This window comes from Cheilinus undulatus, linkage group 7 (assembly GCF_018320785.1).
Source record: "Cheilinus undulatus linkage group 7, ASM1832078v1, whole genome shotgun sequence".
Taxonomy (NCBI): domain Eukaryota; kingdom Metazoa; phylum Chordata; class Actinopteri; order Labriformes; family Labridae; genus Cheilinus; species Cheilinus undulatus.
The window spans coordinates 41,426,062-41,443,619 of NC_054871.1; the positions used below are offsets into that span (position 1 = coordinate 41,426,062).

The window sequence follows — 17,558 nt, forward strand, 5'->3', positions numbered from 1 at the left end:
GGCAAAATGTTGGATCAATTAAACTAATTACGACTGTAGAAAAATGTGATTTCAATCTAGAGTCTGTATGTGTGGGCAGTGATGGACTGGCCATCTTGAATTTGGGCAAATGCCATTTAGGCAGCCTAACTATGATTGTTTTTAATAAGAAAAGGGTGCTAATGAAGCAAAAAAAAAAAGTTTGAGACTGGCCTGACTATGTTTTGACCCTTGAAGCTCTCTTAAAGAAGTTTGACCGAACCCCGACACCAAAGAAAAAAGACTGATTCAATAAAAGCAAGATGGCAAATCAAACAAAGCCACCTGACACTGCTCAAAAACTCCTGGATTTGGCTGGTGGCAGGTGCTAATTTCCCACCTTGATCCAACCTCAGCTTAAGGGTGTTTGAAAACCAGTTAGGAAACAAGCTGAAGTAGAAAACGTGGTTGATAGCGGTGCGTAATAGGACAAGGTTAGATCATGAAGAAATAGAACAAGTAGAATGTGTCATCACTTACAAATAGGTGCTAGAAGTGATGTCACCCCCCCCCCCCCCCCAGCCTTCTGACACAGTGATGATTTATGGCTGCAAATGAAACTGACACTTAAGATTTAGTCCTTAAGAAGATTTCTAACTGTGTCTTGGTTTCCTAAACCACCAATGTGCAAAAACATTTATTTGCATAATCTGCACAAAGTTCCTGAACTTTTTTGATCAACTCAAAAAATAAAAAAACACAGCATCCTTAACGGTCCACTGAGGCTCGAACAGGGAAGAGATCCACCCCACAGTCAGTGAAGGAACGTGTGGAAGAGGCAGATACTGTTGTTTTGACTGTTACAGCTGAGATTATTTCACTGTCCATTGTTTCCCTGAGTTATTTTCAAGCCTTTCCATCTGACAGGTCAAAGTCAGGATAACAGGATGAAGAGAAAACTTTATAATTGATTGGTCAAGACTTCACCCATAGGTAAATTAAGGTCTTGAGTTTTGTTTTAATATCAGGTTTGAGTAAATCCAATGAGGAGTGAAGAGTAGCCTGTTTTAATAAGTTTTTGAAATGTACGATGTTTTATTTTTAAACCATATAATCCTTGATTTCCCTGTATTTATTCAGCCGACATGCATGCTTCTGAACGACCTCAGCCTGCATCTCTCTTCTCTTTCCTCTAATATAAGCCGCAGGAAGGTAATAGTGTGACACAAGACCTACGTCACCACTCATCACAGCCTAATTCACCGCTCTAACTTAACGTTTTCCCAACCCAAAAGGCTGAAGTAACTCTGTGTTATAAAAATGCACGAGCTGTAGAAATTACATTTATAATCTATGTGCTTTAAAATGAAAAAATCAAGGTGTTAAAATGTGCCTGGAAAACACAAAAGACAACAAACAAATCATAACCTTAAAGTGGTGCAGAAAATGCAGAAATTTGTTTTATTAAATAGATCAGAGTGCAGGAAAATAAACATTTGGTTCCTAAATATTATGGGAGAAAGCCTATAGACCCTCGTTACCTGATGGTGCCAGCTCTAAAATGGCCAATTTTAAAATATTCAATGCATTGTTTTAATTTCTAATATAATTCATTTGTGCATTTGATGAATTACATAGAGTAAAATGTTTTTTCTGGCTATTAACTTACAAATTTGTCTTGAAAATGGAATGAAAAAAATTATGGTAAAACTGAGGTTGTGATGTGGCCATAAAAAACTGCAATATGTTATTTTTACCATATCGACAAACCCTAGGTTGAAACTGATGACTAAATGTTAGAAAACACAAATTCTTTGCCTGTTGTCGCTTTATGCAAATGAACGATCACAATGAGATATCATCATTACGTAATATTCAATTTGTGTATTTGGAGAGACTGAATGTCAAAATAAAATGTTTGTTTTACTCTGACACAAACCTTCAAAATGAAGAACCAGGGGAAAAATTCATTAATTGTGGTGGTCTCTTATTGTTATCAAAAGCTGTACATTATGACTCAATAAATGTTAGTTTTGAAAAATAAAAAACAAATGTCAAGGAATCTGAAGCCACTTCAAAGCAGCCCCTTATGAAGATATATTAAGCCTTTAATACACATGATTCTGCAAAAGTAAACAGACATTAGCATAATAGGAGGGAATCAAGTGCCAGAAGACAAGGACAGTTCAGAACCTTCATGGTGCTTTAGAAAAACATTTCCCAGTGTAAAATGTCCACTATATTGCCACTGCTTCACAATTTATCTGTTTCAGACAGGAATGAGCTGCAGAAATATTTCTGCATCCTGTGGCTGAACAACAGCATGCCTTCTTTTAAGAGTTCTTGTGGATTTCTGTATAAAAAAGGACACTTTAAGAGACAATTACACCAAAATTTCTACACTTCAGATTACTTATAAATTTACATAGAAATGTACAGGGTATATGTCTAATTGTTTCAAAGTTGTTGAAATCCACAGTGAGACATTTCCTGGAAACATTTCTGGAGAGTAGTTCTGCAAAAATGAGTCACAGCTTTAGGAGGGCAGCGCAGCCTGCTCAGTCTCTCTGCACTTGGGCGAGTTGTGTGTTTATTTGAAAGTGCATCAGCAAAGTCTGGCATTACTGGTAGGTCTCCAACCTCAACATTTATTGTTTGTACAGTAAATCCAAACTATCGGCTATCATCACTGACTCTTCATTTATTTCTAAAGCTACGTGATATCAGAGGATTTAGCTACAGAGCGTGACACAGGACTGGGTGACATTTTCAGTGACAGATCTGGCATGGTGGTAGAAAAAGTCAAACAAATCAATAACTGTCAGATGGCACTTTTTCCTGATTTTGATCCAGTGTTATAAAGATTACTGCCTCACTGCTCTCTCAGATTCAATGTCAAGATAAAGATCTAGAGGTCACACAGCCTGGGGAGCTGAAATAACGACTGCTGGCGCTCTGATTTACAGCAGTGCTCGTGTTCAGGGGGATGAAACATTTCAAACTTAATGATGCTGGGCTACATGTGTATATCTTTATCTGCGCCTGTGTTTCTTTAAGAGTCCCTGGGTTTGTTTTGTACCTGAAAGACGATGATCATGGTGAGGAAGAGATAAATAGCGGACATGATGGGTGATAAGTCCGTCCCCTCTGGACTGAGGACGTCAAACACAGGCCTCTTATCTCCGTACTGAAACATCCACAGCCCGTGACCTGGAACGGCAAAGGCACAAGGTCAACTCATGTAAACACTGGGGAGGAGGAGTTGTAAATAAAAAAGCACAGTAAACACACAAAAAGGAAATTTATGCTCCTTTTTCTTGCAATAAATCAACCCGTTTTATCCACGGCTTCTTAACAGAAACCACAAGATTAAACTTATACCCACCAACAGCAGCAAACAGGCACATGACCAGCAGGATGATGACACACCAGAACACATCTACATTCATCTGTCGCTCCAGTTTACTCCGCTTGTAGCGTGGGCCGTTGTTGTTCAGCATGGCTTTGGTCTCATGACCTGCAGATAGACACACGGCCTGTTAAAAGCAGCAGCTCAGGAGTCAGTTTTATCGTTTGTTTGAATTTGTCTTATTTTTTGGGCAGTTAGAAAAGGAACAAATTGCAAATATAGATTTTATCAAGAGAAGGAAGAAGCAGAAAACTCATGATGCATGTCTGAAACCTCCACCTAAATGATGTTAAAATATAACAACATTTAAGAATGGATTTGCTAAACTCATCCACCTTACTCATGGAGGCTCTTATTCCTGGAGGTACAAACTAAATGTGAAGTGCCTACAACAATTACTCGCCCCCTTGGGTGTTTTACTCTTTTATTGATGTTACACCTCAATTGTGGTCACTATAATTAGGCTTTTTTGATTAAAAAATGTGCAAAAAAACCTTTTAAATGTCAAAGTGAAAACAGATTTCTACAAAGTAATGTATATTAATTAAAAATATGTTAAGTAAAATAAGTGACTGCACCTCCTATCAAGTCTGTCTTTAGTAGATGCATCTTTGGCTGCAATCAGCATTGATTCTGTGTGGATAGATCTCAATCAGGCTTGCACATCTGGACACTGCAATTTTACTCCATTCTTCTTTGCAAAACTGCTTGAGCTCTGTCAGGTTGCACAGGGATCAAGTTTGAACAGCCCTTTTCAAGTCCAGCCACAAATGCTCTATTGGATTATGGTCTTGGCCTTGACTCGACCACTCCAGAACATTCACCTTGTTCTCTTTAAACTAGGGCTGTCAATGGATTTAGTATTAAAGCTAAATATAAGCTATGTTACACTTTTTAACAGCTTAGAGCATTCAGACCTAATTGAAGTCCTGAATTATATTTTAGCCATAAAAGAGAAGCACTAGTGGCAAAATCAACTAATAAATTAACTGAAATGATGAAAAAAAATGCTATTCTGCAGTCTCTCCTTTTGTGCATCAGCATTAGTGTAGATTTTTTAAAACCATAAATATAAACCCCAGGTGTTCATGCTAGTTTTTATGTTGAACTTTAAAAATTATAAACAGAAAGCAGGGGCTATGTGAGCTGTGTGTGTTTTTGTGGAGACTGAATTTATTTACAAGTAGGGATGCACAATACTGGATTTTTGCCTGTATCCGATATTTACAGATTCATTTCAGCCAATACCAACATTGAAACCGATATTTAAATACATTTCTCAGACAAGAAATTTCTGTCCTTTTGGACACACTTGAAGGTTTGAGGATGAACAAAGAAAACAAGCTTTAGTCCTTAAAACACTTTAAAGTTTAAAGAATGAGGATTGATAAAGAAAAAGACCTCAACAGACATAGGTCTGTTGGTCCAGCCTAAACGCCACAAATTTATTAGTATATATGGATAACATTTACAGTCGATCTTTGCTGAAATACACAGGCAAAATATCGGATGTAAATATCCACAGAAATTTTGATATCTGCCAATATCAATACCAGACCGATAATATTGTGCATTCCTGCTTTAAAATTTGACACACAGTCAACCACCAGCTACCAGCACTACAAACATTACTGAAACCAAAACCCAGGTGTGGTGATGTGAGATGTTAAAGCTCTGACTAAACTCTATGTCTGTTCTAAAGCAGTGGTTTTTATTTTTCTTTTTTTGCCAAAAGCTCATCTAATATCAAGCCAAAATCTTAAGGCACACCACATCCATATTTATTTGAAACAGCCACTGTAACATGCTACAGTATCTTTAGGTTTTTCATATTTGTAGCAATAATATATGGTTATATGAGTTAGACTTGACAAGCCTTGACTTTCCTCATGGCACACAGGTAGTAATCCACCTCCTTTAAAAAATGCCTCTGATCTTATTACTGAGTAAATACTCATACAAGGCTTATAAAGTTAGATAAATACACTTGTGTATGTTTGTTATCTGAGGATGTTTCTTCATATTGTCCTACCATTTCTCGAAAGAAGGCAAAAGAGAAGGCAGTAATCATACGATCCTGTCTTAGATGTAACAGATAGAGTTCACTCCTTTTTTCTGTATGGCTCTAAAAACCAGGGTTAGGAAGTTGGTCCTAGAAAATGCCACTTTGACAGAAGGCAGAGTTCAAGTAAAGTATCATGAAGGCTGGGAATAAGGTGGATAGTTCAGGATATACAAACAGTAACAACCAAATGCAGACAGAGTGATAAAATAAGATTATTTAATGGTCAATATCTGCTGACTTACCTGCGTAAATGACTATTCCCACAGCCTCCTCTGTGTTGCGAATGGTGCAGCCTCTCAGCAGCAAGTTTTCTTTGTAAAGTGCATCTCTTCTGCCACTCCGATGGATTCTGAGGAGTACAGGTGGAGAATGGATTTATTAGCCCCCAATGATCCCTGAAAACAGACTGCATCTTTTATACTGGTACTACTTATGTTTTGAGGTAAAAAGCTCTCTTTAAGTCAACCAAATGCACTGACAGAAACAGTGGTTTAACCACGCAGAGCAGGAGCTGCAGGTCATTCACATAGTTGTGTGAATTGGTGATTTAAAGTTTAAATCCCCAAAAAATTGTTAATATGTAAATATTGTGTCAGAAAAATGCAACAAATTGAAGCAGTGGCAGACAAGACATTCACATACTATGAAATAAAATGACTGGATTTGAAGAGACGAATGTGAACGCCAACAATGTACACTTCAAACAAAAAAAGACTTTCATCAATAATGCAGGCAGACAACTTTAACAACAATGTGAGTGACATCAGCAGTGAAAACAAGCAATTTTGCAGCATGAACTTCCATTTACCCTTAAAGATAAAGCCGCTTCCCTTACAGCCTGTTTCACGCCTGCTGGATCAACTGGAACGATTTCAAAACCTACACATATAATCAATAAAACAGCTGTTCAAAGTATGGGGGTTTCTCCTTTAAAGTGGTGATGCTCTGGGAGAAATAGCATCTGTCTAAAGCCCCAGAGACAACATCAGTTTATTCTGCTGAGTCCCTCCATCAATCACACTCTGAAGCATCGTGGTCTATCCTCACCCGCATCCCTTATCTCAGCACAAACCCTCTGAAATAGAAACACGGCTGTACTGAGGATCCACAGAAACCCCCCAAGCTTACAGTCAATCAGGCGATTCATTGACCCTCAGATCTCACTTCAGACCTCTATGTTTAAAGGCTCCTGTCAAACATCTATGAAAGGCTTAATTCATGCCTCAGCCGGCCCACCACGGAAGTTTAAACCCTTCTAGAGGAAGCTTTAGGACTTAAAGTGAGATGTTTATGTTGAGTAGGATTACAAGAGAGGAATTAGACTCTGTTCTGGGGGAGAAATGAGATTTTAATGTCAGCCATAATCCCATTACAATAACCAGAGTTATAAAAGTGTGCGTTAATCAGCCATGGGACCTTCAGCTGGAAGCAGCGATATCAAAGTCCCGTAACCGTCAGCATGTTTACCAACACGACAGTTCATCCTTTGGCCTCTGACAGCAGGCCAAGTTACACGTCACCATTACAGATTAATAGCATAGTCCCTGAGCAGCGAGCGGCCGTAGTTCACAGACAGCTCGTCCTGTTCATAGCTCACACTGTTCAAGAAATTGATAACACTCTGAGACGCAGTGCTTTCTCTAACAGAGAGGTGAAGATTAGACTCGCTGCCGTTGGCTGTACTGTAATAAAACATTGCTATCCGCACCGTCACGACTCAGCTGTGGTGTCCTGTGCTCCTCTGTCGCCGGGCAACTGAATACCTGCAGCATCTGGTCTCCTTCTGAGCAAAGGATAAATGTCATAATCATGCGAGCTCTGGTCACTCTGACTGCTCTCTCTATGTTTCTCATCCTCTGCCTCATGAAGACTTACACAACATGCCTCTGCGAGGAGACAAAGTGGAAAAACCCAGAAGACACACCAGGTAAATCAGCAGACATGCTGCATCTCACTTAAAATAAGGATGCACTCACACTGGGGTCGGACGCCCTGCACCATGCTGAGGGTCACTTGTCCCCTGTTCCAAGACCCCCACTGGCCTACTCTCACACTGCTTTAAGCCCAATCAAGCCTAAGCACGGATATGCCATGATAGTGTCGGCAATTAATCAAGTTTCATTAACAAGAATGTCCTGACCAAGCAGCACATTTACCAACAAAACAGAACAATTGCAATCACAGAGCAATCAAATCCTGGGTCACAGGGCATAAAGACATCAGTCAAAACATCTACAACCTGATGTAGAACCACTCAACAAAGTAAAGAGAAAAGACAGTCCATCATTACTTTAAGACATGAAGGTCAGTCAGTTCAACAAGTTTCAAGAACTTTGAACATATCCTCGAGTGCAGTTGCAAAATCCCTCAAATGCTATGATGAAACTGGCTCTCATGAGGACTGACCAGGGAAAGGAAGACCAAGCAGTGTTTCCCCTGCCATTCTATTGGGAAGGTGCCCCGCCCTGCCAACAGCGCCCCCCGCCCCCCTTGAACAAGAAGTCCATTTTATTCAATAGTTTTTATCTATATAGCGCCAGATCACAACAGAAGTCATTTAAGAATAAGTTTCCTATAGAGCAGGTTTTTACTTGGTCCTTTTATTAAACAAACTAAACAGCCCAAAGTTATTTATCTTGTTTATATTAATGTATTTCATTTCTAAGTCCTGGTTTTCTGCTCGTTCCCTCTAACTACATGAGCAGAGCTGAGCAAACCGTTCACTGAGCAGAGAGCCCCGCCCCTCCTCTCTGTGTCAGTGCTGAGGTCGCACGTGTCAGGGTATGCTTTGACAAAGTATCATGAAAGAGAGTTCTCCAATGCAACTGATTTATCCTCTAAAGTTGTGTATGAACCGATGTCCTGCTTGTTTTACGTCTGAGATAGTTACATGAGCACTGGATTTCGGCGCGAGATTGCAGCAATTGCGCACAATTTATTAAATTCTCGCAACAAGTCTGACACTTGTACAATGCTGCAAACGGACAAACCAGTGGGAAATGTGATCAGAATCAGCGACAGTGGGTTCATGTCCGCACCAGCTCCCTCCTGGTCTTCTCACCACGGCAGGCAGAAATAAGCACAGCCCCTCACAGGTGTGTGAGGGCAGGTGTGCCATGAATAACAGAGGGGATCAGTTCCTATACAGGCCATGACTGAGCAGCCCCTCTGTGGGTCACCTGACAATCATTTTAATATTTTAACATTCAATCATCAGGGATCAATAAACTGGTGGACGATCCCTTTTGTCCTATTATTCCTCGCGTGCATGTTACTCATAGTGCCCGGCGCTATTGGTGATATTTATGATCGTTATTTACGCTCTTAAATAAACCTCGTCAATGTGCAGATTACGACAGAAACTCTTTAACCTTTATAAACGTAGGAGTGTTGACAAAAGATCACACAGACATAGAGACATCAGGAGGAGACAGAGGCATGCATTTGTGTGAATATTAATATGGAAGAGAGAGAAAATGAGCAGATAAAGTCAGTGGAGAACAATCAATCATCATTAAGAACATTTACCAAAATACATAATCTAACCAATTATAAATATGTTATATGTTACAATAAACGGTTTACTAAATAATTTGTTTTGGTTATTAGTTAAATCTTTCAGATGTCAGACTCATTTGCATGTAGGGATGCCTTTTTGATAGATAAACTATACATAGATAAACTTTACAAACTTTACACTAGTACTGGTCTGATACAGTCCTAAAGTTACTCCTGATGTGGCAGGAAGGCAAAAAGTTCATTTCCAAATAGACAGATAGATTGACGAATCACTACCCTTACTCCCCACATGACATCATGAGGGGAAAATATGAGAACAGCTTGTTTCAGCACACATTTTCTGAAATATGGAGAAAGAGAGGTAATGGACCTTCTGATTCTTGGGGGGATTGTGGACAGGCAAGGGGTACATATTTTTGTTAGAAAAACCTGAAGAGGTGTTTTTTGCATAAGATGTGACATTTAATTTTGCAATACCATTATATAATCTCGTTATAGTGAAGGGCACAGCAGATATCACACTATGATATTCAGGCCATATCACCAGGCCTACTATCTTCTGAGGCCAGCAGTGGATGAACTTGACATCTCCAACTACAATGAGAAGTTGCTTGTAAAAGTGTTTAGTTGAGGCAGTGCCAGCCACATGCATGTTTACACGGTAAGAAAAGTACCATCACTGCCTCCTTTGGAGCCAGTAAGACCCTGCAGAGCAATGCACAACAAACTGAGTAACCCTTAATTACACTTCATTACTTTGGATTGTAAATGTGCTAACAGTGCACATTCAGTTTTTCATCTTTGACAGAAAAGTCTAAAATAAAAGCAGCAAAGATATTCTAAATTTCATTCCTTAATGTGTGCAACAGCTTAAAAAACACTGGATCCTACAATAATGCTACTTAATAGCATCATTCACTTGTCTAAGCTTCCAGGGAAATATTCAAGTCTTAAACCCTCATCTTCATTTGGTAACTCTAATTTTCTGTTACTGTCTGTCTTTTTTAAAGCATTTTTTTGAGACTTTTTTTTGTATTGAACCCTGCAGCAGAAAAAATAAAGAACTATTAAGTCACACAAGTATAAAACCAATGGGCGAGTAATGTTACTAATAAAGAAGTGTCATGAAGAATAACAACAGGATGAGTCATTTTGTGAAACTCTGCCAAGCTTTCTCATCTCAAAGAAACACGTCTCATAACCCCAAACTGCTGCAAACAGACATAAAGGAAGTACGTGAAACAGGAAACCAGCAGAGATTGAGAGGCACCTTGTTGTTGCTAAATATTACACATAAACGCCTTCGATGCACAGTCTCAGAGATCAGGCTGCCCAGCCTCAGAGATCAGGCTGCATAGCCTTAGAGATCAGGCTGCACAGGCTCAGAGATCAGGCTGCACAGCCTTAGAGATCAGGCTCCACAGAGCCTCTGCTGGTTCAGTTTATTCTGGTCATGAGAAAACACATCTTCAGATGGGAAAACCCTGCAACCACATCCCAAGAAAGCAAATCGTAATCTGGACTTGGAAAAACAGTTTAAGTCATAATGATAAGTTAGGAACTCTTGGCTTCTTAACAAACCACAGTTTCACATTATTTCCATATTGAAGCTCAAAGTTACTGAAAATGTAGTTTTCTCTATTTACAGTGAAATGAAAAACGAAACCCGACACCTTCAGTGTGAGTCAACACATAAAAATCTTTGCATCAGGAGTTGTTTTTGAAAAAGTTACAGGCACACGTTGGACGGCCTTAAACCAAATGCTGCAGAAAGAGAAACAGTACTCACATGTAGCCTCTGAATCTGTTCAGGTCATTGTTGGGCTTCTCACATTCAATTATGCTGTTGTACTTCAAAGGGTCAAAGTCACAATCCTGCAAACAAACAAAACACATTAGTATACAGGCCCTCCATTTCTGAAGAGCAATAATTTGGATTATCTTTCCATGCACAGGAAGATTTAGTAACCTCACCATAACAACCGGGGTGGCCAAAACATTTAGACAGTTTCTGTCTGGTACTGCAAAAGAAGGTTTCTCTTTGCTACAGTAATTTTGTTAAATGTTGCTTAGAGCTACAGTGCCGTGAAAAGTATTTGCCCCCTTTCTGATTCCTGATTTTTTTTGCATATTTATCATACTTAAATGTTTTGCATCATCAAACCAATTTTAATATCTCACAAAGACAACCCAAGTAAATAAAACATGCAGTTTCTAAATGGTGATTTTATTTTTTTAGGGGGAAAAATCCAAATCTATCTGGCCCTATGTAAAAAAGTAACTGCCCCCCTTGTTAAATCACGAGTTAACTGTGATTAACCAGTTTTTGGAAAGCTGAGTTCAGTTTCACTGGCCACACCCAGGCCTGGTTACCGCCAGATTTGTTGAACCAAAAAAAATCACTTAACTAGAAACTGTCAGACAAAAGGAAGTAGGCTACAAGATCTCAGAAAGAAACGCATCATGCAATGATCAAAAGAAAATCAAGAACAAGTGAGAAACAAACTGATTGAAATCCATCAGTCTGGAAAAAGTTATAAAGCCATTTCCCCTCTAAAGGGGAGTCCAGCGAACCACAGTCAGAGCCATTAGCCACAAATGGAGAAAACTGGGAACAGTGGTGAACCTTCACAGGAGTGGTCGGCCAACCAAAATTACCCCAAGAGTGCAACAACGACTCATCCAGGAGGTCACAAAAGAACCCAGAACCACATTCGAAGACCTGTAGGCCACGCTGGCCTCCATTAAGGTCAGAGTTCATGACTCAACCATAAGAAAGACACTGGGCAAAAAAGGCATCCTTGGGAGAGTTCCAAGGCAAAAAACCACTGCTGACAAAAAAGAACACAATGGCTCGTCTCACATTTGCCAAGAAACACCTTGATGATCTCCAAGACTTTTGGAGAAACATTCTGTGGACTGACGAGGCAAAAGTTGAACTTTTTGGAAGGTTTGAGGCCCGTTACATCTGGTGTAAAAATAACACAGCATTTGATAAAAAGATCATGCCAAAAGTCAAACATGGTGGTGGAAGTGTGATGGTCTGGGCTGCTTTGCTGCTTCAGGACCTGGACCACTTGCTATGATTGATGGAAGAATGAATTCTGCTGTCTACCAGAAAATCCTGAAGGCAAACGTCCGGCCATCAGTTTGCAGCAGGAGAACAACCCCAAACAAACCAGCAAGTCCACCTCTGAATGGCTAAAAAAAAACAAAACAAAACAAACAAACAAAAAAAAAAAACCCAAAGAAACAACAAAAGTAAGGTTTTGGAGTGGCCAAGTCAAAGTCTAGACTGAAATCCACTTGAGATGCTGTGGTGTGACCTTAAACGACAGTTCATGCTCGAAAACCCTCCAATATGGCTGAGTTAAAGGTCACATACTTTCCCCTTTTAAGACTAGTTTATATTGTTCTCAGAGGTCCCCAAAACATGCCTGTGAAGTTTATTGCTGAAAAAAACACTCCAATATTGGATTTTTGAATGTCTAAAATCCCCTCTGTTTCAGCTCTCCTCAGAACGACCCGTTTCTGTGTCTGTGGCTTTAAATGGTAATTAGCTGTCTGACTCCGCCCCTGACCACACTCCTCTTAGGAATTGTTTCAGCACTTGTGATATTACAGACACTTTTTTTCCCCCAAAGTTTAGACTGGGACTTGAACCATCAATCTACAGGGTCATCAGTAGGGTAACCCACTGAGCTATCCCAGCTGGTAGCCAAGAGGATCAGCAGAGGAGGGTGAAACTTTCCTCCAAGTGGGGGAGGGCCAACCAAACCTGGGGGTGGGTGCTTAGGCCCCTGGTGAGGTCACTAGGTGTAAAATCTGAGAACAGCTTGTTTCAGCACAAATTTTCAGAATGGTGGGGAGAGGGACTGTATTTTTCTGGTACTTGAGGGGATTGTGGACAGGCCAGGGACACATATTTGTGTTAGAAAAGCCTGAAAAGGTGATTTTTGCATAATATGGCCCTCTAAAACAATTCTGCGAATATGAGTGGGCCAAAATTCCTCCACAGCGATGCAAAAGACTCATCACCAGTTATCGCAAAGGCTTGATTTCAGTTATTGCAGCCAAAAGTGGCAAAACCAGTTTTTAAGTTCAGGGGACAATTACTTTTTCACACAGAGCCGGATAGGTTTGGATTTTTTTTTCCCTTAATAAATAAAATCATCATTAAGAAACTGCATTTTGTATTTTGGGTTTTGTGAGATATAAAATTGGTTTGATGATCCAAAACATTTAAGTGTAATAAAAATGCCAAAAAAAAAAAAAGGAATCAGAAAGGGGCAAATACTTTTTCATGGCACTATATACTGTATATTTAGTTTAAAAACTTCTCTTTTCTCTATATTTTGTTTATATTTGCAAGTGGGATTTTTTGTTAGACTTCTGCTCTTTGCTTTTTGTAATGCTGCTGCTTTAAGTGCCTTGAATTGCACCCCCTGGGGACAAATACAATTTTTTAAATTAAGTGAAAATTACTTATCATAAATAAGTATTAATATATAATGCTGTTTGGTTCATATGCAATCATCACCTTAGTTGCAATGATGCTGAATATATCCTCCTTGTTAAGACCACATGCAATGCTTTCAGGGATATTTTTTTATCATGCTAGCATGTCTGTTTGCTTTTCGCCTTCTTCTCTTTGAGATTTGGGACAGTGATGGGAGAAAAAAACGGGGCGGGGGGGGGGCTGAAGATGCCAAATGAGAATCTTCATTGAAGAAATTTGACCTACAAATCCAGAGTAAATGCTATTAAGTAGTCCTTGTGACATTTGTGACATCAGTAACATGCTGCATCAGGTGACAAAGCAATTTATGTGAATAAAGGAGTAAATAAGAATAGAGGATATCTCACCAGGTCGAAGAAGCTGCGGACAACCTGCCTCTGCTTGAGGTTGGTCTCTCCGTCCAGTGTGGCGGTCTCGATGTGGCAAAGGCGGTCTGGGTCACTGGAGCTCAGCAGCAGAACGTCAGCAGGGAGGATCTCGTTACATCGCAGTCTGATGAAATCTCCCACCCGCACCTCCTTCCAGTACTTCTCCACATAACGTCTCTCCACTCTGAAGAAACAACAAGAGAGCAAACAGCTGCTGTAAGCCATTGTTGTCAATAATTACTGGTTCTATAAACAGAAACTTCAGCTTCACTTCCATAAATCTGGACGGGACAGCAGATATGTCATGCAGGCGTGGGCAGAAGAGGGCAGCGAGTTTTGTTATGCTAAAGTTAGAGTGACCGACTTTCATATTCTGCCAAGACGGAGACATTCCTCTGAGTGTAATCCATCAACCAGTAACCCACTGGTAAATCCTGTAGACATTTCAAGTAGCTCTTTTACACTTGATGTGCATTTTTGGGTTTCATTAGTTTGTTTTTATATCAGGCTATGTATGTTGTAAAATGTTAATGTGACTTATATAATATTCAATACAGGTTTTTCCAAAAAGATATTTCAATACAATATATAATTAATAAATAAAATAATTAACAAAAAAATTCCATCATAAATAAGGGAATAAAGATGTAGGTCATGTGACCTACATGACCAGTTTTCAATCATTTATTCATCTATTTTTACCCTCTGTGGTCAAGGGTATGTTTTTTACTACTTTTGATTTCACCTTTATCTTTCACCTTAAAAACTGTTTGTTTTGCCTTGTTGGGCATCATTGTTTTTCGGCACAACCTCACATGTTTGACTTTACAGGTTTTTTTTTTGTTTTTTTTTTTGCATACTGTATTAACACATTGGACTTCAAATAATGCAAAAAACATAAAATCTGAGTAGGAAAAAAGTTGGATTGTTAAATGTGACAATCACAAACATGTTTAATGACACACTTTTATAACTTACAAAGCAAATATAAACTGGTATCTAGTTTGAAATCTGCTGCTAAGTCCTGGGTTCCATACCTGGGGTCCAGGAACCCCCCGAGATTTCAGGGGGGGCGTGATGACCTGTCTGCTCTGAGGTTGTTAAAATTAAGTTCACTCTAAATACCTAAACTTATGATAAAACCCATATGTATGGTTCATACTACGGTCTTTTGCTATTACCACTTGTGGTTTCGGCTATTGTGTTTGGCTTTAAACTTTAAAAACTATTCAAATGTATGTGTACTTTTGACAGCAATCTGTCACTTTTTTCAGTGTGGGTCCTGGGGGATATGTGAAGGTTGGAAACCACTGTGCAGTCATCATCAATCGGTCAGGTGATTTGGACATGCTGGCGCAGACTCCAGAGGGTTAAAGTTGACTGACGATCAGTGTTTTATTGTGGACATAAAATTGACCATCCATTAAAAAAGGGTATAAAAGCTTTCTGATGTCAAAAACTGTTTACAAGGCCAAAATCTTTGTTGGGGCTTCAGACCAGGAAACAGTTTGAAATAAAAACTGACCTGTCAAATTGGAAAAAGTGCATCTCTACAAGAGCACAACATTGTTTAGACATTTTTTATAGATGTAGCCACTGAATTTTGCTCGCAACTTTAAAATGTACACATTATTCTCCTGGAGGAGCATGCCCACTGTTAAACCCTGTAAGGCACACTCATGATCAGAATGATGCCACCTCAGCCTCAATTTGAGCCAGGATAAACCCTGTCATACACTGAAAGAGCCTTTCAGTTCAAAGTTTCATTATAAACATTTGCCTAAATGATTCAAGAAATAAGAGTTTTACCAGTTATACTACAACGGAAACCACCATGGTCCTTCCTCTTGACCCAGCATTACACTTTCACTGTACAACAATCATATACCTCACAGAGGTATTTAACTACCAGACAGTAGTTCTAGTTGTCTTATGTTTTATGTTCTCCAATTCCACTTGATTCTCACTTGTATTTTTTTTTTTTTTGTTCCATAACTGAGTTATCTGGAGCAGGAATTTCCTTTGGGGATGATAAGTTATGTCTTATCTGTGCTGATTCAGTGAGTCAATAACCAGGAAGTCTCCAAGTTTAGAAGCTAAAAGCCACAAAGTTGAAAGTCCCCTCTTCTTAAATAGGGATTTGTTGCTTTTCTTTGAAATTCATTCCTCATACTTGGGTTTTAAGGCTTAAGAGGGTATTTTTAGACTACATGGGATGTGACCTTATCAAAGTGTTAAATCAACATGACCCTACAACTACAGAGTCCCGCTATTTTCTCTGTTTGTGGGAAATCTCACCAGGGCTTTCAGTTTTTAGTCAACAGACTGATTTTCAAACCCCTAATAAGATTATGGCGTTAAAGAGATAGTGTACATGACGTCGCTATTCTGAGAAACACTCGCTGCAGCCATTAATGTGTAAAACCACTCTCTAATGGGAACCAGGCTTCATTTCTGAACAATGTGATTGTCCCGGTCACAACTGTATTAAATTATACATGTCTTCAAGCTATAAACAACTTTCAAGGAGTGAAAGGGAAAAACACGGTTACTTATTCATAACAACCCCACTGGCATTAATGACTCACATCCGGGTATATAAAAAAATTCCTTTCCCTGAATTTTGTCGCTAAAGTGCACGTGGTGTCCACATGAAAATCAGACATTTTCTCATGAACTTCAGACTTCAGACGGGACGAACTGATGGAAAACAGAGCAACATTCAAGAGGACAATAACAAAGTAAAAACTGATGTTTGAAGCATTCTCTATTTTCTCTGTTGTTTTCCATTGTCTGTGAATGGAACAAAAGCCTGAGGACAAAGAACAGACTTTTCAAAGTGAAAACACAACTGCTCAGTACTGTAAAATTCAGGGCATTTGACGCATCTTTGGACCCATTTTTCATCTAAAACGTTAGCTGTGTCCTCTGTACCAGTGTGACTAATATGCCAGAATAAAATACCGAGACCCAACCATCATTACAGCAAGTACAGCTGCAAGTACACCAGCTAGAGCATGTGACCTGACTATTGAATATTCACCCCCATTCACTGTGCATTGCAAGCAGCTGCCTCACTGGTCACAGCATGCATGGTGATGCAGACACGGCCAGCAGTACCACTTTTTGGCAGCATTTCTCCATCATTAGGTCTTAATCATGCATTTACAGAAAACAGTGACATTCTGTTGTATATTCTTTAGTTAAAGACAATATGTGAGTCTGCATCTCCCTCGTCTCTTCTTCCTTACCTCCATTTTTTCTCTTTCTGGAGCCCCTTTTGTCTGTTTAGACTTTATTCTCCTTGGTTACTCATTGTCACGTAATAATTTAACTGATCACATTACCTGGTCACACCTATCCTATAGCACTGCTCCACTCCCTCACTTCTAGCCTATCATATCACTGCTGCCTCTTTTAAATGTGGCTTTATCCTTCACCAGTTCATTCATGGCGTGGTTGTGAGTGACCCTCCACGTCCCCATCACTGCCAAGTCTACAAGATGTCACCATCAGCCATCAACCCTTGTATCTGCAGAGCGGTCGGCCTCTTAACTGCATGATCCTCAGACATCAAATCTTCAACCCTGGCCTTCACAGTTGATCCACTTTCATCTAATCATCCTACAGCATACCTAGACTTGCCTCAAGGCACACCATTTGAGAACCACTCAATCTGTAAAAAAAAGATGGATTTCCCGACATAACAAGCAAGACTGG

At 39.5% G+C, this 17,558-nt stretch overlaps 1 protein-coding gene across 1 annotated transcript in view; it reads right to left on the reverse strand.

The window, feature by feature from the left end:
• Positions 1-17,558, reverse strand: part of atp10a (ATPase phospholipid transporting 10A) — a 73,307-nt gene that overhangs the window by 44,249 nt on the left and 11,500 nt on the right. Inside the window, exons 2-6 of the mRNA XM_041791077.1 lie at positions 13,818-14,022; positions 10,741-10,826; positions 5,675-5,781; positions 3,344-3,475; positions 3,038-3,168 (exon numbers count right to left, since the gene is read on the reverse strand). Coding sequence (XP_041647011.1) covers positions 3,038-3,168; positions 3,344-3,475; positions 5,675-5,781; positions 10,741-10,826; positions 13,818-14,022 — 661 coding nt within the window. The remainder of the gene's footprint in view (positions 1-3,037; positions 3,169-3,343; positions 3,476-5,674; positions 5,782-10,740; positions 10,827-13,817; positions 14,023-17,558) is intronic.